The 27,680-nt window shown below is 39.3% G+C and overlaps 1 protein-coding gene across 8 annotated transcripts in view; it reads left to right on the top strand.

Annotated features, from left to right (window-relative positions):
• LOC126473750 (probable phospholipid-transporting ATPase IA) overlaps positions 1–27,680 on the top strand; it is a 614,987-nt gene that overhangs the window by 354,780 nt on the left and 232,527 nt on the right. For all 8 annotated transcript variants that reach the window (XR_007586523.1, XR_007586525.1, XR_007586524.1 and 5 more), the window contains exons 2-4: positions 7,896–8,113; positions 18,079–18,177; positions 25,581–25,741. Coding sequence is in view for 5 of the 8 variants with exons in the window: in XM_050101001.1 (XP_049956958.1) it covers positions 7,896–8,113; positions 18,079–18,177; positions 25,581–25,741 (478 nt within the window). In the remaining 3 variants the exon portion in view is untranslated. The remainder of the gene's footprint in view (positions 1–7,895; positions 8,114–18,078; positions 18,178–25,580; positions 25,742–27,680) is intronic.

The raw sequence follows: 27,680 nt of genomic DNA, 5'->3' as shown, positions 1-27,680 counted from the left end.
GCGATTTCGTTACAATAATGTTTATTCAGAAAGCAAACTAATAGCGAAAGTGGTCGTATTTAGAGTTACTGTTACACTCGAGCGCATATCCATTTGACACAGTTCTATCATTCACAGTGTCATCACGAAACGCAAGTCCGAGACTCCACCTCGATATTACACGAAAAGTTAAAAGTTCACACCAGACGCGCGGGTGATCACCGCTCAGAAACTAAGTCCCGCGATACCACACAACGCGAAATTTTCTAAGTCGTTTCACCTCCTAGCTGCCTAAAGACCGATTGTCCGCTTTCGCGTCTCAATCTGAACTGTACCCTTCGGTGTCTCCAGACAAACTGTCCTCTTTCGCGTCTGCACCCGCACTGTCCCTCTGCCCGTCCCGGGCGCGCTACCCGCGCGCCGAACATACTCGCTCAACTGACTAGGGAAGTTCCCTTTCCTGAAGCTGTCCGTCTGATCGGCTACAGCTTATTCTACATTGTTTTGCTTTTTAACATATTTAAATAATCCAAGCTTGACCACTTTCACGTACTAAATAAAGTAACAATAATAATCATTACATAATAAACGTTAAATACTTTTACATAAAACCAATACAATTTCCTTCTTAGCTTTGAATGTCATGGCCAGTAGCCTTGCACCAATGTGCATTCTGATAAATAAGTAAAGAACAAATGTAACTATTATGCACTAAACTTTACAACAAATATCTATTACCTAATGATTCAGTAAGGTGTCATACTGTCATCGTTCAATGTGTTTTGTGTGGAGGAAATGATGATCTGTTGCTTAACTGAAATAGTGATAATTTAAATTTACTATATCTTTTAAACAAATAAAGTTACAGAGTTGATATTTGCAACATCTGTCATTTCAATGATGCGCTTCTATATGAAATGTCGATCGTTAAGATCGACCAAAGCGTTCAGATTTTAGGATTCAGGTCTTTGTTACAAAACTCCTTAATTTCACTTTAACAGTAAATCCTAAAGTATTATAGATATGATCAATATTAAAGTTTTATTGGGATCACCATGAAATTTTATGAAGTATGGTAGGTTAAAATTACTGTGGCTTCATTCCCTGCACTACTACAGAATTAAATAGTTTTCATAAATGCTTCCCTTTATGGCTGATCTTAGGTCCGCCATATTTAACACTGCTACGTCTCCCTGGCCACGCCTTCTACTGGGTTTCCCTATGACGTAGGTCCTCATCTGTATCACTCGCACACTACAGCACTTGGGCCTCAATAGACAATAGACGCCTCTGAGTTTCCCCATCTCGTGGTGAATCTGTGCCCTTTGTGGCACACGGTTCTGCATGACAAGGTTCGTTTCACAATTCCTGTAGGCTGACTCTTTCGGCCATATATTTAAATCAGAGCGCAATGTTGTGAAAAGTATCGCAGTCATTAATAGTGGAAACAATAAAATCGAATGTCTAATACATATTGGCAGCATGTCACACTCTTCAGTATACTAGACATTTGTCAGCTCCAGCTATTCAACTTTTTTACATAGTAGTTCATGCAAAAACTGCAAATAATACTCAATAAACCGAAAACATCTCTGCTATATGAAACTTGCTGACAGATTAAAACTGTGTGCCGGACCGAGACTCGAACTCAGGACCTTTGCCTTTCGCGGGCAAGTGCTCTACCAGGACGGGTCATGAGTCGTGCTTGGGTAGCTCAGTTGGTCAGCCGGCACGGTAGCTCAGCGTGTTCGGTCAGAGTTAGCTGCCCTCTGTAATAAAAAGAACTGAGTTAATCGATCAACAACGAACTTAAACGGATGTCTTACGACGTCCGCCCCGAGCAAATGCAACGAACAAAAGCGAACAAAATGAGATTAAAAAAAAAAAAAAGTTGGTAGAGCACTTGCCCGCGAAAGGCAAGGGTCCCGAGTTCGAGTCTCGGTCCGGCACACAGTTTTAATCTGTCAGGAAGTTTCATATAAGAGCACACTCCACTGCAGAGTGAAAATCTCATTCTGCAAATCTCTGCTATATGACCACAAGGTAGGTGAAGTTATTTTATCTCCCCACATAAGAGAACTGGACGGAAACTGCTGGAGAGGCACAGTCTGTCTGTGAACTGACAAGTGAACAGCGCTCGAGGTGGGGCAAGTTGCCTTTCCCGGAAAAACACTACACTTGCCATACTGGACGACTAATGAACGACTTACCTTCTGGCAGTGCAGAACTGTGCTGAGATTTACGTATATTCTGTCCTTATGCGTTTCTTACTTTAGTGTTATCAGTGACTCATATTCGCTTTCCCTGTAATATTAAGATATTTTGTGCAAAATAAACACTCTTCAGGCATGTCTGCTCACTCCGTCACCAGTGATTCATAAGGCATGCTGTGCAGGGTCCGTGGAACACCTCGTAGTTGCTTCTTGTGATGTAGCAAGGTAGACGAAGTGGGAAATCAGCTGTTTGCAGACCTTCGCAAAGGGAAGTGAATGAACGCAGTTCAGCTACCTAACTTCCCTCGCGCTACTGGCCGACCCATCTCCCCTCTTCCCCGTGTTACACCACAGAATACAACTTGCCCACTAATACGGCTCTGCCACACGTAGATGTAGTACACACATTTAATACTTATTTCTAACTCGCTTCATTTTAAAATAAAACATTAATTTTATACTGTTAAAAAGTGTTTATAATAATCTGCGATTTTTACCATCCCCTGCAACGCGGAAACTGTTAATCCTAGAGGAAAAATGAATAGTATCTTTGTCGTAGGAAATAATGTAGTTAAGTTTTGTACTGCGAAACATTTACGATAGGAGCCGCGGTTTCCGCTATTTGAAAAAACGCGAAAAAGCGGCCATTTAAACGCTCCCCTCCCCCCCCCCCCCAAACCACCACCTTCCCCATCTTGTGCCCCCCCCCCCCCCCCCTCGGCCAATGCTCACTCCCATGTAGCACGGTACAGAAATTTATTTGCGCCTGCACGATTTTTTTCTCCTAATTTTCTTTCGTTGACTGGAGTGAAGAACCTAGGAATGTGCTTCAACGCCGCGTAGCGCTCGCGTAGGGACCACAAAGACAAGATCAGAATAATTACAGCGTGCCCAGAGGCTTTTAAGCAGTCATTCTTCCTGAGTTCCTTAAACGAAAGGGGAGGCGAAACCTTAAACCTTAACTCACGAGGTGTGGCCTCTCAGACTGCGCCAGAATTTTCCAAGTCGCTCTCGTAGGTCAATTATGGCGGAACATTTTTATACACCACCTACCCTCTTGTTCCAAATCACCGGGTATCCCTACTAAAACCGCATTATAATAGCCATACCGCAACCATAAAAGTAGATGGCGAATACTCGGAATTTTTCGATGTGACAAATGGCGTCAGACAAGGTTGCAAACTGTCACCTCAGCTCTGCAATACCTATGCAGTGTGTGTAATCTGGAAAGCGCTGGATGGCTGAGACGGTGTGGGATTTCAATTGGCGGCAGGAAAATCAACAATTTACGCTTCGCAGATGATACTACACTCATAGCAGGAAGTGAGGAAGAACTTGGTAATCTGTTCTCAAGAGTGAAAGATATTAGTCTAAACCTTGGCCTAGAGATAAACATTAAAATAAAACCAAACTAATGGTTATAAATCGCCAAGGCATCGATCAAAATGAACTTACAGGATGCTTAATGAATCTGGGGATAGTGAGTGATTATGTATATCTAGGCTCTCTGACCAATTGCACAGGGAAGTGTGATAAAGAGATAAGACGACGAATCATTCTTGTCGAGCCGCAAAGGTCAAACTCACTGGCAGAATCGGGCAATATCCAAGACAACGAAGATGCGCTTGGTAGAAGCATTGGTGTTTCCTGTATTCTTATACGGATGCGAGACCTGGACCGTGAAAAGCAGTGATACAAGCCGCGTTGATGCTACGTGCACCGTGGACACAAAGAAGACCAAATGTTTCAATAATAGAAGAACTTAAAATCACCAGAATATTATCTTCTCGTGTCAGTCAAAGATACCTTCAGTTCCTTGGGCACATCTCGAGAAGGAAAGGGGATAATTGAGAGAAGACTATAGTGCAAGGAAAAACTGAGGGCAGAAGACCAAGAGGGAGAGCAGCAAGCAGATGGCTGGATCAAGCGAAGAAGATTACCAGCCTACCTCTTCACATCATGTTAAGAAAGACCGAAGATCCCTGTGAATGGAGACATCTGTCTGAAGTTTCAACTACGTAAGAATGAATGAGGAAGTGAGGTCATGACACTCAGCAATGAGTAAAACGACTAATGAGAATGAGACCCTCTTGTAATCACCAACCCTACAAGATATTATTGTCAGTTGTGTTGCCGACCGAGGTGGCCGAGCGGTTCTAGGCGCTACAGTCTGGAACCGCGCGACCGTTACGGTCGCAAGTTCGATTCCTACCTCGGGCATGGGTGAGTGTGATGTCCTTAGGTTAGTTAGGTTTAAGTAGTTCTAAGTTCTAGGGGACTGATGACCTCAGAAGTTAAGTCCCATAGTGCTCAGAGCCATTTGAACCATCACTTGTGTTATCGCCTTTTTGAGTGTTGACATATGATGGGGTCTGCTAGACCGCACCTCGTGAAGTACGGACCTTCTTTCGTCAGTTCAGTACAAAATGTGTTAGCAAGAATGTGACAATTTTACACACTCTAAGTTCGATGAAATTTTTAGTCAGTGTATGGAGAATGATGTCAATGATATAGAACAAGAAGTAGACGAAGAAGACAACGATTTTTCAGTAGCCAGTGATCAAATTTCTGCTAGCGAACAAGAGAAACATTCAGAGGAAGAACTTCAAGATAATGGTGATGAGGACCTTTCTGTTTCTCCAACAAAATACTTGGTGTTGGTTAAAATTAAATGTGTTCTGGGTGGTGGTAAAGAAAGATGTAGATCTCAGTACTGAATATTAATTTTGCAGCCTTTCTTTTTCTAGCTGTCGAGTTCAGTTTTTATATGCAAGTTTAAACCCCGGAAATTAGTTTTATGTGAAAATTTGCTTTCTACAGAGATACTATAATTTTTCAGAACGTAAAATTTAGTTATCTAACAATTCGTTTTGTGTACTACTGAAAAAGCTTGACAAAAGTATTGATTTTTGCTTGATACAAAATAAAATACTGTTGACTTTATTTAGTGCAATACAATCAACAAAGAGTATTTAAACATCACTTATATAGTTGTAACCATAAATGTTATATAACATAAATTAAATTTTCAAGTGATTTACAGTTTAAATCTTGGTTTAAAGATAGGGCTCTCGGAGACCACACCCCGTAGTACACGTTACAGAAAAGTCACCTCGTGAGTTATGGGTTAATACTTGGTGCTATGGTAAGTGCCATGTACGTAACAGTGATTTGCTGAGTATACTTGTAGAAGCAGACCCACTCCAACGTGGACATAGCTAGACGAAACATAACTACACAACCATCCTTAATAAACAGACTCATTCAGACAGCCACATTGCCACTCAGTGGCGATTCGTCTCATGTCATTCATCGATGTTTGAGCGATCAGCAATCCATAGCTACGAATTGCCACACTGACACATCGCGCGAACGGACAACGAGTTACTGCGATCCGTTATTCGTTTGGGGGGGTCTTAATATGTCATAATTATATCTGACAATATTTTAAAAATATGGAAACCAGTCCTAATTCATAATTGAAGGTTACAGATATAAAAAGTGTCGGATCATTGACGAACTATGGTGAATACGCAATTCCTCAAGCAGGGGACTTTACGCATGGTTTTCACGTTTTGTAGTTGGATATGGCTGAAGTGCACAGTACCGCTGGGTGATGATTTCTACCGAATTCACTGCGGAGTAGACTAATATTTAGAAAGGGAAGTGCTTGGTAGAAACGGGATGGGAGTGGCGCAAGTTCATTGAGTATAAAGGAGTGATGGTGATTACGAGTCCGCCATTTTCTGTTCTCAACATGGCAACAAGACACACTGTGGTTTTAACATATGTATAATACGCAGTATTGCAATAGCGCAGTGATGCTGTCAAAGTACAGTGTAATTGTAACAAGCCGAGCTTCAGCGAAATTCCAGAACTGTCAAGTAGGACAACATACCACTGCACTTAGCTCGACGATATTCAAAAGCAAAGATGATACCGGAAACTTGACTTTATTTACTGTCAGCATTTCCGTTGTAGTTTAAGATTTCTGAATAGCGAAAACATATTAATTCTGATAATGTTACATGCTTCATAGCCTGCTTGTAACAACTATGAGAGTTGGGACGCACAATTAACACCTCTGATCGTCCACGTTTAGTTTTATGTTGAGATCGGAAGTGTTATGAATGTTAAACTCAAAAGGAAGAGCGAAGTTATCGGGTATTTCTTGTTTTAAGGGAAATGCAGAGGACAAACTGGCTGTTACAGCTTCCTGATGGACCGATCCCAGAGTTTACATTCGGCTGGAAGAAGTTACGCAGATGAAGTGACAATTGAACTACGGATATTCAGTTAGTTTACGTTAGTTCACTCACTAGAAGGAATACAAGTCGTAGAATTTTTGAATGTCACTGTCATTACATAGTCACGGATTGAGAAATGTCTTTTACGTAAATATACGTTACATGTGGATTCATCATGATAAACACATCTCATTAATTCGATTCTACTGCTCGATGTCGCACAGAAAATAAAATACCGGTAGTTCCTTCACTTTGCTCTTCATGTTCACACATAAAAACTACCGTACGAACAGATAAAATGGATGACTAGAAAGAAACCGTAGGTGTGACCTGTGATTTCTCCCTATTAAATAGAGATGTATACTGCTACAGTGCAATTTACTTACCCTTGATTCTTAAAAGACAAATTTTTGTTGGAAACTCATGGGGGTGTTTACATTAGTGACCAATGCAATTTGCCACAAATAAAAAGAAAAAAAAGGGGGGGCAGCTGAGATATTTATAAATTATAGAGTGCAGCAATCAGTCGTTCTTTTTAGATTTTATTATGCAAATCCGGATTTCGGCTAGTACCTAGCTATTCTCAATGCGCTGTTTTTTTTATTCTCAATGCATGTAAGTCCCTGTTGTTCTGGCGTCAGTCTCAGTTCTTCAAATATTGAGGTATACTGAGACGAATATTGAAGCTGTCATTAAGTCTTGGTGCATTTGAGTTATTATGAAGACTTATTAAATGATACTAGTGAGGTAAATATTTAAGCATCAATAACCACTACAAGAAGGCTACAGGTAGAGTAAGAGAATACCCCTCATCCCATGAAATCTTTGTGTTGGTGGCATACTGATCTGAAGTGTAGCTCGAGGTCTAGTTAGAGTGGAATGTAGACAGAGTAAGACTACAGTATGACAGGGCTCCTTGTCCCATGAAATCTTTGTTGTCGTGGCAAACTGGTCTGATTTGTAGACTGAAGTGTAGCGTAGACTGTCAATTTGTTTACATGTTCACATATGTAATCAGTGTGAATGTGCCATCAAGATGGTGCTATCCAATCTGTAGTGTGGGTATCAAACACACACATTTTTGGTATAAAAACTAAAACCACAAAGTAAATTAAAAAAAAAAAAAGCTGTCTGAAGTTATAGACAAATCTCTTAAGAGTATTTTGGTTCACATCAGATGCTACACACAAACAATGCGTCATCTATGTAAGATGAAACTGTTACTCAGTTTGGGATGCCTGCAGCAAACAAAATAATGGGAAATCAACCTCAGATATTCCAATGTAAATGTTTTTGTGTTCAGGTCATGTATGCCTTTAGTTTTTATTGTTCTTTACTAATCATTTGTAATTATTACAAAATGAATAAATCAGTAGACAACAAAGAATACCTGTTACAGAAAATGTATACTGGTAATGTCACTGACAGTCGTATTTTGATATTTCTCTTTTTCTAGATGAAGATGTGGAGACGACTTCGGGCATCACGGAGGAAGTGGAAGGAGGTCTAGTGGAGCACCGAATTATATTTGTGAACCGTCCACAACCAAGCAAATACTGCAGTAATCACATCTCCACTGCCAAATACAACATGCTCTCTTTTGTACCAAGCTTCCTTTTTGAGCAGTTTCGGCGTTACTCCAACATCTTTTTTCTGTTCATCGCACTGTTGCAGGTTTGTTAAAAAATGTATGCAAGTTATTATTTTTACACTCACTCGTGAGCTGAGTTTTTAGTATAAGTAGCTGATTATACCAGTAGGCCTATGTCAGTTGCTCAAAATACTTTGTTTATAACTTAATGATTTTCTACCATTTATATTGAATTGTGCCTGATTTGTGTATTTATCCCATTTTCTGGTAAAAATAACAGAAAACATAAATATTAAAGCTGCTTCTACGATGAAATTATTTGTGTTGTGTAGGCTGATGTGCAACAGAAGAGACAGTAGTTCTTCATACTGAAGAAGTAGTGTCAATATTGGGAGTGCATATGCTATGCTTTCATAGGCACACCAGAATTTTATGACAATGAAATGAAGTGACATTGTGTATTAGGAAGATGAGGGACATGATCATCATGCAGGATAAGAGTCAGAAAAATTAATATTATTCACTTCCACTAAAGGGTGAGATTGGAGGCAGGGCAATGTTAGGGGTAGAATTGTTAAAAAGGAAACAGTTAGAAAAGAAATAACAACAAGTGATCAAGAGAGAGGAAGGAAAGGCACTGCATTGAAAAGTAAGAGAATGAAAGTAGAAAGTGAAAGTAAAAGGGGACAGGGATGGAAGTAAATGAAGAAAATTAGAGAAAGCAAGACTGAGATAGAATGTAAATTGATTGAGGATGCAGTATGAGTAGATACTGAAGCTCTAGTGTTGATGAGACACAGTCTGTGCTGTTCATATTTGCAGTCTAGAAGAGTTATTGCTGTGGGGTGGATAAATAAGACCAACTCATTAGATTGATCAGCATGTATGTTGCTGATGCAGTTAGTTCAAAAATGCACAAGAGCAGTTGCTGTAGGAAAAAAAATTAGTGTAGCTGATGTGTTTATTAATCCAGTAGGTGAACACTCCCAATACCAGCTCTTTTCTGAATTTCCTAGATTAGTATTGCCCTTAAAACATATCTTTCAATCCCGCAATCCTTGCCTCAACCTCCTTTATTCCCTGGCCCCATGTCTTCATTCCATTAATCTTTGTAAAAGTGCACTTATGTATTGGTGGCTTTTCCATTGTGTGTTTCTGTTTGTAGCAGTTCACATGATGATTCTGGGGAAGTTGAATGACAGTTCATGATTGAGGTCTAGGTAGCCAATGACATTCTCATCAGTAATTTCCTATGGTTCATTAATCAAGTTAGCTGGTGTTCTGTTGTATAAGGTTAGAATGTAACCACGTCATTGGAATTTTTGGCAAAATCAGATATAAGATGTGCAAGTAGATTATTATAGTGACGAATGTGTATGTCGGATTACACTGAACATCAATTTATTACAGTAATCTCATTTTCGTTGTAAGATCCATTGGCTTTGCCGACTCAAAAGCAAATGATCACATTCCAGTCAGATCAGTCTGTCACTACAACCATGTTTTTTGCTTTCACATTTATTGGTTTCGCCATTCACAACCAAATTATCACGTTACAACCTAACCTAGGCTCTGGCTTCCCTAGGTCAGTCTGTCACCTCACCTTGGTTTTTCCAGTCATCAAAGAATTATAAAAATCAGTACACAAACTTAAAATTGATAATAATTAGATCAGTAAAAGCTGTTCTGGCTCTCTCCATATCGATAAGTTCTAATCACTCCATAACTTCTGCCAAAATAAATCATTAAATTCAGCAATTCTCATAGGCTGCCGTATGCTATCATACGATTGGCTATGGCCAATCTCAGTGAATTACCAACATATGCACATGATGCAAGAGCTGCCATTGTTGTAAATAAACTTTACCCCTTTAACCTACACCCTCTATGTCCTCTCTGCAGCAGTCTCCGTCTTCCTCTGTGGTACCCTTGCCCTCTTTCTGTGTGTTATTCTACCCACCTATCAACCCTGTGTGTGTGTGTGTGTGTGTGTGTGTGTGTGTGTGTGTGTATGTGTGTGGGTGTGTGTGTGTGGGTGTGTGTAAAACTGCCGAGGTTTCGGTCACTGCTGCAAGTGACCGAAACATTGTAGTTCTACATGTTGAAAATGCAGTCACAAACCCAGAAAAAAAATATTGCCTGTGACAGTGGCTGCAGAAGCCTACATTTATATGCACTCAATGTCTTATTTATGTGGTAAGTGGTTACTTCTACTCCTTCCATTAGATAATGCATATGTCAAAAAGCACCATGGAATTAATTGTAAGTTTGGTGTGGTGATTGTACATTCAAACATAACATTATAGAATGGGAGGAGAAAGTTGTCAGGTTCATCAGTTACTTTTCCTCATTTGGTTTTGTATGTATCATTACAGCTGCTTCACACCACAAGACTGGAATCTTTAATATGGAATGCAGACCGCCAAGAGTACAGAGTCTTTCATAAGAGACTCCAGTGAGTACTACAACAGAATAGTGCTTTTGTACAAGACAGAATGCTGGTTTTTGTTGCTTATTGGAAACATTTTACAATAAAGAGATAGTAAATACAGGGAAAGTATATGACTGTATTGTAGTTTCAGAAATGGACTTTAAGTAAGAAGAGTACTGGGCAGAGCTGGACATCAGGAAAACAGTGCGCAAAAGAAACAGAAGCCAAATTAAGTTATACAAAATCAAATAATTATTGAACACATTAGGGTCAATTTGTGAAGAAGACTGTGAAGATACCAGGCAGATGAAAAAGAAATGAGAAACATAATGAAAATGTCTCAAAAGGAAAATTCACTGGAGAAAACTATAAAATTACAGAGAGGCAGAATGGCTGGCCAGTATTTACCTCCAGGGGATCAAATTCCAGTACTATCAGTACACCCATTTGGAAGTGAACAAACTGTTTCTAGCTTATGGAATTACTAAATCCTTCCTCATGGAGGAAAGAAAGAGAGGCTGGGAAAGTTTAGAAAGGAAGAATAGATCCCTCAGATCGGAGATGAGTTTCTCCTCGTCTTCACATGTCAGTCCCTTTTATCCTATTCTTTATTTGCCGTTGACCACAAGCTTAGAATAGGCTCTCTCGGTGACAGCATGTTACAGTTACTATCAAAATATTAATATTAATGTTCTGATTACATGTTGCCATTTATTATTGTCCACTTCTCCACTTATCTTTGACAGATGTGCAGAAACATGCTAGGCAGCAATGGTGTATGGAATGATGTCATTGGGGACAGGAATGTCATCAGATAGCATCCAGGTTCTGTTTGTTCGAAAATGATGGTCGCATTTTGGTTCGCCGCAGACATCACAGTGACTGCATTTGCACAAGACATATAGTGCTAGCTCAAAACATTATGATGTGGGCTGCTATTGGGTACAACCAAAACTCTCAGTTGGTACACACCCAGGGCACTGTGACCAGTGTGACCTACGTGAATGACATCCTGTGGCCCATAGCCATACACTTCCTGCACAACACCAGACACTGTTTTTAAGTAAGAAAATGCACAACTCCATATTGCAGTATGAACACATGCCTTCTTGGCAGCCTTTTGCCCCGACCCGCTAGCTAACAAGACTTGCCACCAATCAAAAATGTGTGGAATATGGTGAAATGACTGGTGCAGTGCTGTGACCCAGTGCCAACCACCACAGTTGAACTTTTGAATCAGATGAATGCAGCATGGATGCCTATACCACAGGACACCATTCATGCCTTATATGCATCAATGCCATCACACGTAGAACAAGTTATTAGGGCTCATGGCATACCCTATGCCTTCTAGGCTACACAACACATGATGAACCAAGATGACTAAAATGCTAATCGTTTCTGTAGAATATACTAATGTACATGTCCTGTGAATATGAACATCCTATCTCTAGTCATTCAAGGTGTTCTGTTTGTTCTGAAATTAGTGTGTTTGTTGCATCTCATATGTACCTTTCACATGGTACTTTTTTCAACTTATATGGGCTCAGCTTTGTAACACATTTTATTTCTATGGTAATCATTGTAAACCAAATCCCCCTGCTCACCCCTCAGTTATCCTCACATTTAAATATTCAATACAGGATGAGCGTGCTTTCTTTAATTTCTGCTAATTCTTTTGTATACAAAGTTAAGTTTTGTATTGTTATGTTTACCCGAAGAGCTAACTTTTATTAATGGGGAACAAGAGTACCATAAGTCATAATATTTATTTAAAAAAATCATTTTCATCTTTTCAGATTTTCCTGTTTGATACTCGTATACAGAGTCCTAATTTGTGTTCTTCAACTTGTCAATAAATAACATAATGTGCACCTCTTTCTGCCCTCGTGCCCATGTCACATTAAATTCATTGGAATAAATTGTTTGGTTATGATAAAATGTAAAAGTAATGGATCATGATCTGCGAAAGCTACTTAGGCCAAAGTAGCAACATATTCATCTCTAAGTAAATTAACTATAATATTATCTAGGCATCCATCATTACGAGTAGGATATCTGGCATCTGCTACCGTGGAGGTCGAATGCCCACCAGAGGAGGTGGAAATAGATGTCTGTTAGGGGGCACAACATCTGGGCAGCTCTGTGCTAGCATGGTGGATGTGCCACTCTCTCACTCCTCAGTGTGCCCCCTGCCGCCGTTGGATAAGCAACTGCAGCAGCAAGTCGTATACTCCTAGCTCACTCATTTGTTACATAGTTTAATTCTTAATTTCTTTGCGTGTTTTTGGTACTTGCATTGTTTAATTCATAAATTTCGGGCGTATTATAGTATTTGAGAGTTGTAGCATCGCGTTTTAGTACCTGAATAATGTAAAATCGCATAGTCTCCTTCCGCCACCAAGCAGTGTGTCAGCAGTGCGCAAGTAGCAGCATTACTGCATTTACTAGGCAATCTTGTATTTTAATAACCGTTTAAATTTTGTGTCGATTTGTTTGTGCTCTCTGTAGATTAGTTCAGACGTTCTTTGCACAACAGTTTTTAGCATGGATAGGGACTGCAACTGTTGTGTTCGGATGCAGGCTGAGTTGGCATCCCTTTGCTCCCAGCTTCAGGCAGTGTTGGCTTCGGTCACTCAGCTTGAGGCTGTTGCCAATGGGCATCACTGTGGGGGTCCGGATGGGCATTTGTCGGGGACGGCCAGCTCGCCCCACGCATCCCCCGATCGGACTACGACTACGACTATGGTTGCCCGGGATACTGCCCGCATTGAGGCTGATCCTTCACCTGTGGTAGAGTGGGAGGTCGTCTCTAGGTGTGGCAGGGGGCGAAAGACATTCCGGAGGGCTGAACGGAAGGCCTCTCCAGTTTGTCTGACGAACCGGTTTCAGGCTCTGTCTCAGGGTGATACTGATCTTCAGCCTGACATGGCTGCTTGTCCTGTTCCAGAGGTTGCCCCTCAGTCTGCAAGATCCGGGCAGTCGCAGAGGGTGGGCTTACTGGTAGTTTGGAGCTCCAACGTCAGGTGCGTAATGGGGCCCCTTAGGGATATGGCAGCAAGAGAGGGGAAGAAAACCAATGTGCACTCCGTGTGCATACCGGGGGGAGTCATTCCAGATGTGGAAAGGGTCCTTCCGAATGCCATGAAGGGTACGGGGTGCACCCATCTGCAGCATCGTCGACAGGACTGACTGCGGACCTTTGGTACAGAGCCGAGTGGAGGGTCTGAATCAGAAGCTGAGACGGTTCTGCGACCGTGTGGGCTGCAGATTCCTCGACTTGCGCTATAGGGTGGTGGGGTTTGGGGTTCCGCTGGATATGTCAGGAGTCCACTACACGCAGCAAGCGGCTACACGGGTAGCAGGGTTGTGTGGCGAGGACTGGGTAGTTTTTTAGGTTAGATGGCCTTGGGCAAGTACAGAAAGGGCAACAGCCTCAACGGGTGCGGGGCAAAGTCAGGACATGCGGGGACCAAGCAGTAATCGGTATTGTAATTGTAAACTGTCGAAGCTGCGTTGGTAAAGTACCGGAACTTCAAGTGCTGATAGAAAGCACCGAAGCTGAAATTGTTATAGGTACAGAAAGCTGACTGAAGCCAGAGATAAATTCTGCCGAAATTTTTACAAAGGTACAGACGGTGTTTAGAAAGGATAGATTGCATGCAACCGGTGGTGGAGTGTTCATCGCTGTTAGTAGTAGTTTATCCTGTAGTGAAGTAGAAGTGGATAGTTCCTGTGAATTATTATGGGTGGAGGTTACTCTCAACAACCGAGCTAGGTTAATAATTGGCTCCTTTTACCAACTTCCCGACTCAGCAGCATTAGTGGCACAACAACTGAGAGAAAATTTGGAATACATTTCACATAAATTTTCTCAGCATGTTATAGTCTTAGGTGGAGATTTAAATTTACCAGATATAGACTGGGACACTCAGATGTTTAGGACGGGTGGTAGGGACAGAGCATCGAGTGACATTATACTGAGTGCACTCTCCGAAAATTGCCTCGAGCAATTAAACAGAGAGCCGACTCATGGAGATAACATCTTGGACCTACTGATAACAAACAGACCCGAACTTTTCGACTCTGTATGTGCAGAACAGGGAATCAGTGATCATAAGTCCGTTGCAGCATCCCTGAATATGGAAGTTAATAGAAATATAAAAAAAGGGAGGAAGGTTTATCTGTTTAGCAAGAGTAATAGAAGGCAGATTTCAGACTGCCTGACAGATCAAAACGAAAATTTCTGTTCCGACACTGACAATGTTGAGTGTTTATGGAAAAAGTTCAAGGCAATCGTAAAATGCGTTTTAGACAGGTACGTGCTGAGTAAAACTGTGAGGGATGGGAAAAACCCATCGTGGTACAACAACAAAGTTAGGAAACTACTGCGAAAGCAAAGAGAGCTTCACTCCAAGTTTAAACACAGCCAAAACCTCTCAGACAAACAGAAGCTAAATGATGTCAAAGTTAGCGTAAGGAGGGCTATGCATGAAGCGTTCAGTGAATTCGAAAGTAAAATTCTATGTACCGACTTGACAGAAAATCCTAGGAAGTTCTGGTCTTACGTTAAATCAGTAAGTGGCTCGAAACAGCATATCCAGACACTCCGGGATGATGATGGCATTGAAACAGAGGATGACACACGTAAAGCTGAAATACTAAACACCTTTTTCCAAAGCTGTTTCACAGAGGAAGACCGCACTGCAGTTCCTTCTCTAAATAATCGCACAAATGAAAAAATGGTTGGCATCAAAATAAGTGTCCAAGGAATAGAAAAACAACTGGAATCACTCAACAGAGGAAAGTCCACTGGACCTGACGGGATACCAATTCGATTCTACACAGAGTACGCGAAAGAACTTGCACCCCTTCTAACAGCCGTGTACCGCAAGTCTCTAGAGGAACGGAAGGTTCCAAATGATTGGAAAAGAGCACAGGCAGTCCCAGTCTTCAAGAAGGTTTGTCGAGCAGATGCGCAAAACTATAGACCTATATCTCTGACGTCGATCTGTTGTAGAATTTTAGAACATATTTTTTGCTCGAGTATCATGTCATTTTTGGAAACCCAGAATCTACTCTGTAGGAATCAACATGGATTCCGGAAACAGCGATCACGTGAGAGCCAACTCGCTTTATTTGTCATGAGACCCAGAAAATATTAGATACAGGCTCCCAGGTAGATGCTATTTTTCTTGACTTCCGGAAGGCGTTCGATACAGTTCCGCACTGTTGCCTGATAAACAAAGTAAGAGCCTACGGAATATCAGACCAGCTGTGTGGCTGCATTGAAGAGTTTTTAGCAAACAGAGCACAGCATGTTGTTCTCAATGGAGAGACGTCTACAGACGTTAAAGTAACTTCTGGCGTGCCACAGGGTAGTGTTACGGGACCATTGCTTTTCACAATATATATAAATGACCTAGTAGGTAGAGTCGGAAGTTCCATGCGGCTTTTCGCGGATGATGCTGTAGTATACAGAGAAGTTGCAGCATTAGAAAATTGTAGCGAAATGCAGGAAGATCTGCAGCGGATAGGCACTTGGTGCAGGGAGTGGCGTATTGCGAATACATAGAAAGAAGGATCCCTTATTGTATGATTATATAACAGCGGAACAAACACTGGTAGCAGTTACTTCTGTAAAATATCTGGGAGTATGCGTGCGGAATGATTTGAAGTGGAATGATCATATAAAATTAATTGTTGGTAAGGCGGGTACCAGGTTGAGATTCATTGGGAGAGTCCCTAGAAAATGTAGTCCATCAACAAAGGAGGTGGCTTACAAAACACTCGTTCGACCTATACTTGAGTATTGCTCATCAGTGTGGGATCTGTACCAGATCGGGTTGACGGAGGAGATAGAGAAGATCCAAAGAAGAGCGGCGCATTTCGTCACAGGGTTATTTGGTAACCGTGATAGCGTTACGGAGATGTTTAGCAAACTCAAGTGGCAGACTCTGCAAGGGAGGCGCTCTGCATCGCGGTGTGGCTTGCTCGCCAGGTTTCGAGAGGGTGCGTTTCTGGATGAGGTATCGAATATATTGCTTCCCCCTACTTATACCTCCCGAGGAGATCACGAATGTAAGATTAGAGTGCGCACGGAGGCTTTCATACAGTCGTTCTTCCCGCGAACCGTACGTGACTGGAACAGGGAAGGGAGGTACTGACAGTGGCACGTAAGGTGCCCTCTGCCACACACCGTTGGGTGGCTTGCGGAGTATAAATGTAGATGTAGATGTAGATAAATATGGTGGCCAAAAGTGTTCCACATAGCAAGTATATAGGCAGCCGCCCAATTCACAGCTCGTCAATGCAGTGCTTGTGCGTGATATCATTGGATCTATCACCAGGCGATGTGGTGCAGTGGTTAACACACTGGACTCACTTTCGGGTGGACGACAGTTCAATCCCGTGTCCGACCATCCTGATTTAGGTTTTCCGTGATTTCCCTAAATCGCTTCAGGCAAATGCCAGGATCGTTCCTTTGAAAGGGCACATCCAATGAGACCGATGACCTTGCTCTTTGGCCTCTTCCCCCAAATCAACCCAACCCATTGGATCTATCATTGCCGTACTAAGATTGCTTGATAACTACCTTGCTTGTCATGCAGTTACTCTCTTTTGTCAAGTCTCGAATTTGTGTCTCCGCTGCTTCAGGCCTTGTCGTTGTCATTGTAGTGAAGGCTTAGCTTATTGCCTCATTGTCATCTGTGTTGTATGTTCTTGTTGTCATCTGTTGTTTGTCTGCACTCTGTCTATCACGATTTGCTTGCCTACCATTGGTTTGTGTTCCTCTTCCACCTGTTTCTCCATTTGTTAAGGAGCTCTGATGTGCATACCAATATCCAGCTGTGTGCGAATGTAGCAGGATGTTTGTTGCTGCATTGCAAGTTTAAAGATTTTAAAATATTGTGTTTGAGTGACCTTTCCTTCCTTTCTAATTGTCCATGACCTATCCTTCTTTCCTCCCTGAGGATGTTTGTTGCTGCATTGCAAGTTTAAAGATTTTAAAATATTGTGTTTGAGTGACCTTTCCTTCCTTTCTAATTGTCCATGACCTATCCTTCTTTCCTCCCTGAGGAATGAACTAATAGTTTCAAAAGTGTGGGCTAATTTTTTCTCTTTAAAATGTTTCTACTGACAGTATTTACACAAAGGAAAATTCTATATGTGTTACATGTAGGAAAATGGTATCACGAATATCTGAATAACCAGAAAGTGGGATGAAACCATAACAGAAACAAGAAAATGAAAATCAAAATCAAAGAGAAAGTAATTATATGAACCTGATATATTCTTTCAGTGTATGCATACTGAGATGTGTACCGTAGCAGAATATGAGCAATAGTCTGAGTAGAAAAATGTCAGCAAATTAACATAATTTGTATAATATCATTGAAAGACATAGTTAAACATATTTATTTTAATGAGAATGGAAACTGAAGAGACTGTTCAGCTGATTAAATTCCTTCTGTGTGTAAAAAAATAATGTGTTTGATGCTTTATCAGTTCCTGACAAAAAGTAGAATTAACATTCAGTAAATCTTTCAATGCAGAGTAGTTGTAACTCATGATTTATAAATATTTTACATGAACTAACAAAATATTTTTCAACAGCAAATTCCTGATGTGTCTCCTACTGGACGGTATACCACATTGGTGCCTCTAGTGTTCATCCTTAGTGTATCAGCTATAAAGGAGATTATTGAAGATGTTGTAAGTATCAGAGCTGTCATATTTTGAAGGTTTTTGTGCATCACTGATAATTGATTATCTTCCTTTAACAAAGCATCTACAGTAATAATATAGAAAAACACATAAGTGAATACTTAAATTTTAATAGTTTTAAGCATCATGAAAAAGAGACCCTTATTTATGATAACTAATTTTGGTCTGAAGATTGTTTAACTGAAACTGGCCACCAGAAGTAAATAGTAAAGTGTTTTGGACTGTATCAAGTTTATTATACTTAAATTTTACATTTCTGAATTACAAGTTTCCTGAGGAACTAATGAAAAGGGATCTAAGGACAAAACATGTATCATATGTGGAACCCGTGATTGGTAGATCTAGTGGGTTGATGGAGGAAATGTAAACAGAAAAACAGAGGTGACAAGTCAGATTTCTAATAATGGCGTGAGCATTAATAGTGGCGGCATGAAAGAGATTCATTTAACAGAAGGCATCAGATTTAGTACACATTCATACATAAAAGAGAGCTGACCATAATGGTTACACGTTACAGTAATTTTTGTTGTTATGCTAATTAATTAATTTATTTATTCATTCATTCATTGTATTCTATAGATTATATCAAGAACAGACAAGCAACACATATAAACTTATTTTGTAGAAGAACCTTAAGGGTCCAAAGCGCAGACACAAAATGTCAATTGTGCTGTGGGCCTGTATGGAAATGAACATCGGAGACATATGTGCAGATCAACATTCTTTCACTTTTTTGTGTGAAATGTTGCTGTATTTCAGTCTGCTGTTCTCAGTCAATTCATCTCATTAGTACAGTTATTTTGTCCGTCTGTGATGTGAGATGAAATTTATTTTATAACATCACACTGCTGACATAATTCTCTTATGAGACAATGAAAGAGAAATTTTAGCTCTCAAATAGCATTTAACTGAAGCCCTCACAGAACCTGATCGACAGTTAAATATTTACAAAACAAGATATTTTCAAGAATGACATCTTGAAAGGCCAAACTGAAACATGTGAACATGTAAATCAGTTTATATATCTATGCAACAGATAATGTTAAAGAAGAAATTAAAATTAGAATTCAGAAAGCAAACAAAAGGTATTTATTACACATGTCAAATGTCTTAAAGAGCAGAAAGTCTCTAGGGAAGGAAAACAGTAACAAAATACGCATCTATAAGTCTAATTCTGGGTGGGGCAGAGCGACTCCCATGTTTGTATTTTGCACCCAGAAGTGACATTTGCTCTGGGAAGGGTGGGGGCAGGCAAATTCTAAAAGGCGTGGCGAAAGTTATAACTCCACCTGGATTAGTTAGCATCGTGGAGTGGATGAAGATGGATGCATAATTTTTGGAGTGGTGAAGATAACTGTGAATCTGAAAAAAGAACATAGATCTGATATGTTTAAAGAAGCTGTCTTTACAGTAAAGATAAAAGTTAGAAGAATTAACTGGACTGGTCATGTAATGAAGTTGCAAGTGACACCTCCAGTCCCTAACTTGTAACTGCTGTTTAAGAGAATTTAAAAAAAATGACATCATCAGCATGTGAATGGGGAATACTTTGTCCATTGAGAGATGAAGTGCAGATAGAGAAGGTTGTTTCTCTTTAGCATCTATGTTGAAAAAGATATGATAGCAGAAATGTGATTTGAAGGATACTGTAATTCTTTGATTGAAAGTATCACTCATATGTTAAGGATACTCTGATATTGTTAATGATGGCTCATTAGACTTTCCAGATTGGGCCACCTAAGTATGACATTTGGAGTGTGTGAAAGCTGCATATTACAATTTCTTCCCTTCTACTTCTCAGAGGCTCCCCATCATAGTTGCATGTTATTATCTTGAAGGACTTTAAAGGAAGCAGATCTTTCAGAGACTAAGATTGATTTCTGGATTGAAACTTTCATTGGAAAGTTTGCATACCATCATAATACACAGTGTGTTTTGAAAAGATTCATCGGATTTCAGTAGACTATGTTTTCTACATGAATGAAGATAGAAAGAGGGGGTGAATTTTAACTAACACATACAACTACAAAGTTTTTATTTTCAAAATAATTGCCCACTTTTACAAAGTTATATATTTTACGTGCATGCACAAACGATTTGGGTACTTTGGACAGTTGCATTTAGAATAAAAGTTGTTATTTACCTTACACAGGTGTTCAATGTGCCATCCACTAGATGCACAAGAAACATCCAAATGTGTTCTGGCTCATTCCATACTTTTATGAGCATGTGTGGAGTTCCTATGCAGCAACACAGTTCACCTAATCTTATTGAAAAAGGGGAGGAGCAACTAGGCCGGGCCTTTCACAAATGCCAACAAAAGATGTCACATAATATAATTAGCTGACCTTAGAGGCCAATGGGGGATTTTGAGATCCATACACCCATTACGACAAACCCATTATCAAGGCATCACATTGTTTAGAAATGCTCTTACATGGACGTGCCATTGCAGTAGTACTCTGCCTTGTCGAAAAATAAAATTTCCAGCATGTTCTCATGTAATTGTGTGGTGAAAGAGCAATTAATGTAGCTGCACTGGGAAGATCATTGCTGGCAACCATATGAACTGGCAATTGACAGTTGATGCTGAGGTAAACTTTTAATTTTTCTGTATAAGTTCATATTCTCCCCAACTGTCAACCTCTGTTCATGTAGAAGATATAGTCTTGAAATGTCTGCTGGATATCTATGAAGCACCCTCTATTAAAAAGATTTATTAACAACCTTCTATGCTGTCTATATACTTGCATTACATTTTATACTGTATTCATGTTCCAGACTAATAGATTTTAGAGTAATAGGTGGCTCCAGAAGTGATTTAATTTGGTTTTTGATGTTTACTGGTGTTTAACTACAGTTGTTTACTAGAGTCAATGTGCAGGTGTATGATCACAAATCCAGAAGTTTCGGGTTCAGTCTTCAGTTATTGGATTGGGGTTTTGTTTGGCAATTAGCACAAATTACACTTCTGTCACTGCTTTGAGAATGTGATAAAATCAAGTTGCATTTTGGTTTGCATTCGACTTTCAACTGTAGATTCCCATGTAAGCAAATGTTGAGCCTGTTTGCAAGTAAGATTAAGGGAAAGTCATATAATTGGGTCCAGTTGGAACATTTGTAGTAAAACACTGTATTGTTAGCTCTATGTTTCTGGTTATTTTTTATTGCTGAAGAAGTTGAGTATAATTTACATTTTAGATAGTACTTTTAATTACTTATTAAAAAATAACATCATTTGTTGAGCACCTGTCTAATACAGCTTATACAGTTTGCCATTAAGTAATCTTTCTTCAGAGAACATAAATATAATGCAGATCAATATCATTACTTATGCTATAGCAACATATTTACAAAAGAAATGGACAAGAAGTTGCATAAAGCAGCTGGCTATATTATCAAGAAAATGTAACTTATGAATTACTAAATTAATAGTATTTATGTGTTAGGATAATTTATTTTTGTTGATTGTCATTAGAGTCTCAGCAAGGACTACACTTACTAACATCCATGATATTCTGTGCCCATGTTGCTACCTCCCATCAGAGTAGAAATAATCCTTCTATTTTTCTCAAATTATCTTTTTTATCCTGCTTTCCTAGTTCTGTTCCCTATGCTTTCAATATATCAATACTCCATTGATGAATTTCTGAGGAAAACCAACTGATTTGTATATAAGTACAACATATCTTCTGCACAATTTCAGTGCAGTAATGTGTTCACTGAAAATTTGTGTGTGTGTGTGTGTGTGTGTGTGTGTGTGTGTGTGTGTGTGTGTGTAAGTATAATCTAACTTCTGCACCATTTCAGTGCAGTAATGTGTTCATTGTAAATAAGTATTACAGTAGTTGTATTACATGTTTCTTACCTTATAAATAAATAAAAAACTTTTTTATTTTAAATTCAGTGCAATAGTATTTGTAAAATGACTCTTAGTGTTCATTAAAAAATGACGATCATTCCACTTGGGACCTGTGGAATGGTACATTAGCTTACCTGTTTTAGTTTAAATATTTGTCATGTATTGTTGTTTTTCTGACATGTTCCACATCCTGGAGGACCTCCTCACTACGGATCAATTGGAATGAAAGTAAATCTAATCTAATCTAATCTAATCCTCTGACAGCAATCCTCCATGTTTTCCTTTTGTATCTTCCAGTCATAGTTGTCACACATTAAAGGGCAGATCCAACTAACATAAGAGGTAACTGCAGACGCAGATGTCTCAAAGAATGACATAGTTGGTATGGTATGTGGCTTTGATGTTGCGGGGCCTTACTAAATCTGTTGTGTCAAATGACTACTTTAAGTGTCACAGTTTAATGAAATCACAATCTCAGTGGCAACTGCTGTGCTCAATATGTCGGTGACAAGGATGACAGTCAACTAGTATGTGTTAATTTTTATTAGTTACCATGACTGGATACATTGCCATGTTGGCCACAATGCAAATGATCTGCAATCAGTATAAGGCTGGACGTCAACAATAGTGTAGTGACCATAACATTCAGAACCAGCCCCATCGTGGAGTACAGATACCAGCATCCCACCTCTGCTACTAGCAAGTCATAAGGTTGACACTATTGTGAGTGCAGTAATCTTACCACTGGACACTTGAAGCAAGGAAAATATTAATCTGAAGTAATGATTCACAGAACTCTGGTAATATGGTTGTATCAAAATGCAGATATCCTCATGCAGTCATGAAAATACTGTTGGGGCTGTTGATTACATCCTCGTATGTACAATGGGATGAAATTCAACCTTGATAAGTGTGGGAACAAACTCATATTTGTGAGGAGTATAGTCCAATTTGTCTCATGCAGGAAGATTATTTGACATCATAGTTGGTGAACAATATGGAGTGTCCCAGTAGGAATGCTCAGTATCTAAGGGTAGGAGAGGAACAATCATTTGAAAAAAAAAAACTGCATATGGACATATGCCTTTTTCTGAATTGTTTTGAAGATAGAACACATTTCATTGACGTCATTATTTGTTGGAGCTGTGTTATTCAGGACATTGTCTAGTTTACACTTGTATAAAGTCAATAATTATTACATTTTACAAAGTATCAATTAAAAAATACATATTTTTAAAATGTTCACCTCTAAGCATTATCATACACATCACATTACAGCTGTTGTACAGTTCACAATACATGTTCAAATATCCCACTGTCAACTGCACTCTTGGGAGGACATATTGTATTGCTTGTGGGAGTGTCTCTGCATGTTCTCTAATGAGGCATCAAATATCCCACTGTCAACTGCACTCTTGGGAGGACATGTTGTATTGCTTGTGGGAGTGTCTCTGCATGTTCTCTAATGAGGGCAGTAGCATTCTTGATTGACCAAGCAGTTCATCTGTCATATCCCCTTTTGTTTGTATTCTTCCGACTTTATACAATCCCATAAATAAATATCTAGTGGTACAAGGTCTGGCTATCTCGGTGGCCAGTTAATTGTACTATTACAACCAATCCAGCAATTGGGATGAGACACATTCATGCACACCACAAGCCCAAAAACAAATGTCCGTGGAATGTGTTCCATCTCTTAAACTATTCAGAATATAGCTTACTTCCATATGAAGTTTTTTGCTTCAAATGATTTTTCATGTCATATCCTTGAATATTGGTCTTTCCTCCTGCAGCACCCTGTACATCAGACAGGAATGTTAAACTAGGTGACCCCATTAATGCTATCTGCATTGAATGGACAACATCCTAGCACTCAAGTTACCCCCTCATTTACTCATCAACTACTCCAGCACAACGCTACACGTTTGACTTACTCTGCAGTGATCAACACAATCTACACTGAACAGAATTAAAAGACACAACACTCACACTTCTCAAATGCTAGTGTGCACAAAGAAAGAAATTCATTCCAATTACTGTTTATGAATCAGTTTAGATTTTATCAGTGAGCTTATTGTTTTCATTTTCCATGTTAGAAAGTGTTGTCAGTTTTCTCATGTCCATAATGTTAAAGATGTAATATGGTTTACAGATAATGTCAACAAAACATATTTAGCAGTTCCAATAAAATTATGTATATTATTCATGGCTTCACAGTTACTTTCATTAACACACAACTAGTCATACTGAACTAATATTCAAACAATGGAAACAGTAAGATAAGCACCCACTGTATGCTTGAAATGTTGGGTGGTAAACAGGCACACAAACAATGTTGATTTTCTTGCTAAGTTTTTGAATAATGTCCTTTCCAGCCAACACACACACACACACACACACACACACACACACACACACACACACACACTGCTTTATTGTCCAGGTGCTGGGGATTGATTAGAGTGAGTAGTGGAATTGACAGGAGTGAATAAGAGGAAGGAATGGTTAATTAAAAGTTCAGTTACCAACTGTGCACAGGCAGGGTGACGACGCCAGCGAGCGACCAAATGGTGTAAATTGACCTGAAGATGTCCCCTTCGCGGGTTGAAACCGGTTGGCGGCAAAATAAATAATGCGATTGTGACAGTCATTTTGAATAATTGATTATAAGTAAATTAATTACTGTTTTTCTCCATACAACTATGTTGTTTAAAAATTTATACAAGTTCAGTCTTTTTTTTTATATGCATGTGTACTGACCAGTGCTTCATCTGTAGGGCAAGTGACTGTCTTTATTTTTTCCATTGTCTGTATTCCATGTAGAGCTTTCCAGTAACATATTAATGAACTTGTATTCAATTACGCTTTATCTGCCTTCTTACGTTACACTTTATTTGTCTTCTTATCAGAAGTTATTCTTCAATCAATCTTTGTTCAGATGTCCTCTATACAATTGTATGTTATCAGTTATCTGGCACTTTTCTCTGATGTTTCTTTTATTTTCTTATTTCTTTTGAAGTTCACTTTTATCTTTCTGACTTTTGTTTTTCTTTTCCTCTGTACCTCTTTTATGGGTATAATCTTTTTGTTCCGTCTCTCTTGTTCACCATACTAATTTGAGTATAGCAGTTAGTAAATTCATCACTCAACTAGAGAAAAAGTTCGTGTTCTCCATAATATTGCATTATTTATCACTGCAGTTTTGAAATACATGTCTACAAGGCCACATATTACTTCTGTAAAAATTTAGTCTGTAATTAGTTCTGTTACATCAAAACAACATTTCTTCCTTGAGATGTTACATTTACTTCCTTCATTGTTAAGAGAAATTAATGTGTAATACAAAATCCTCTATCCAAAAAAAAAGAAATTGCAGTAGGCAGCTTCATACAAAAGCTCAGTAGCTAGGCTACGGTACATCAATTGTCACTTTTTTGTACCTATCTTCATAACATTTCTTAAATTAAGAAACATGGTGTTATCATAAAGACACTTGTCCTAACTGATTATTCCTCTTTCCACCATCCAGAAAAGGCATCATGCAGACAATGAAATCAATCATCGTGATGTTGAAGTGTTAAGAGATGGTCACTGGCTTTGGATACAGTGGCGAAATGTAGTGGTGGGAGATATTGTTAAAGTGCACAACAATCAGTTTTTTCCAGCAGACCTCATTATCCTGTCATCAAGGTAAAAAGCTTTAGTGTGTAGTATAATTTTTTATCTTTATGACATCATTATTTTCTTTCTGTAAAGCTGGTTTATCTGATGATATAATATAGTAGTTGTAAAATTTATCAAATTGTTATTGAAAAAAAAAAATGAAGTGTGTACATGAGGATCACAAGGCAATATTTATTGCCCAGTGATGGATGTCAAACAGCTAATTATGATTTACATTACTATAGAGATTGTAAAATAAGAGGAACAGTGTCAGTTGTTATTTATTTGTATTTTCTACTAGCAATCACTTTTATTTGTTTTTTGTTTGACTGAACATATTCCAGTGAGTTTGGAACACGTTCTGCCCATATTCAGGCACTTATGCATACACAAAATTGTTACTTATAAATAAATTGTGGTGATCTAAATTAACATAGCACTCTCTGTTTATTATTCGCTGCTGTAGTACCTATTGGGATACTTGCAGGGAAGACAGGAAAAAGGGGGGGGGGGGGCACAGTGATTGGCCAGAAATTGATGTCTAATGATGTCTGCTGCTGGTGTGGTTATTATGACTGACACCACAGCCTTTGCATCAGTTATTATATTGCAAAAATACACTTTTTCATGTGAAAGTTCGTCACTTACAATTTTGGCATCTTTAAAAGTCCTTTTTCATCCTTAGTACGCTGGCAGAGCTGTTGTGTAACATTACACTATTGTACTATTTATTTTGTTACTATTTTCTGATGCAGTTCACTGCACAAATTTTTCTATGTACGTATAAACACTGGTCTGTTCATTGTCTTGTTCTTCAATAGGTTTTCTCTTCTTATTTCTTCACTTTCATCTACTGGCGTAGTGCTGTTGCTGTGCAGTGCAATTGGGAACTATTTTGATTTTCAGTCATACAATGAAAAAGGGGCACACACTATCAGTAGTCAACAAGGCCATTGATAGATTCAAACTATCGATATGCCAGTAGCACTAACAGCTATCGCCAATTCCTACTGTAGTGAAGACCAACTATTGCACATTGTTGGGCGTATTTGAACTCTGCTGTTGTTTTGTTGATCAGTTCAGTTGTTACTTCCAGTTGAATCTAATGTAAGTACTGGTGTTTGTTTTAGTTCTGCAAGGTTTGCAGGAGAGCTTCTGTAAAGTTTGGAAGGTAGGAGACGAGGTGCTGGCAGAAGTAAAGCTGTGAGGACGGGGCGTGAGTCGTGCTTGGGTAGCTCAGTTGGTAGAGCACTTGCCCGCGAAAGACAAAGGTCCTGAATTCGAGTCTCAGTCCGGCACACAGTTTTAAACTGCCAGGAAGTTTCATATCAGCGCACACTCCGCTGTAGAGTGAAAATTTCATTCTAGAAACATCCCCCAGGCTGTGGCTAAGCCATGTCTCTGCAATATCCTTTCTTTCAGGAGTGCTAGTTCTGCAAGGTTCGCAGGAGAGCTTCTGTAAAGTTTGGAAGGTAGGAGACGAGGTACTGGTAGAAGTAAAGCTGTGAGGACGGGGCATGAGTCGTGCTTGAGTAGCTCAGTTGGTAGAGCACTTGCCCGCGAAAGGCAAATGCCCCGAGTTCGAGTCTCGGTCCGGCACACAGTTTTAATCTGCCAGGAAGTTTCGTATCAGCGCACACTCCGCTGTAGATTGAAAATTTCACTCTAGAAACTGGTGTTTATTACTTTTGTGCTGTGTGTTGTTGTGACAGTTTCTAATTATGGATAAGTTAGCAGCAAGACAGTAAAGGTAAATTTGTTTTGAATCATCCACTAGTATTATGGTAAGTTGAAAATACATATGCACTACTATAGTAGCCTAATTACTTATCCATACCAGGTTAATATTAGCACTTGAATCATTATTTGAGACTGGTAGAACTGTAGGGTTGCAATATTTCAGTATTTCACAAGGCAGTGGAATGGTAAACAGCATTACAAACAACATTAAATTAAAATTGGTGCA

This window comes from Schistocerca serialis, chromosome 4 (genome assembly GCF_023864345.2).
Source record: "Schistocerca serialis cubense isolate TAMUIC-IGC-003099 chromosome 4, iqSchSeri2.2, whole genome shotgun sequence".
In the NCBI taxonomy this organism is placed as follows: domain Eukaryota; kingdom Metazoa; phylum Arthropoda; class Insecta; order Orthoptera; family Acrididae; genus Schistocerca; species Schistocerca serialis.
This window is presented reverse-complemented; position numbering and strand designations above follow the sequence as displayed.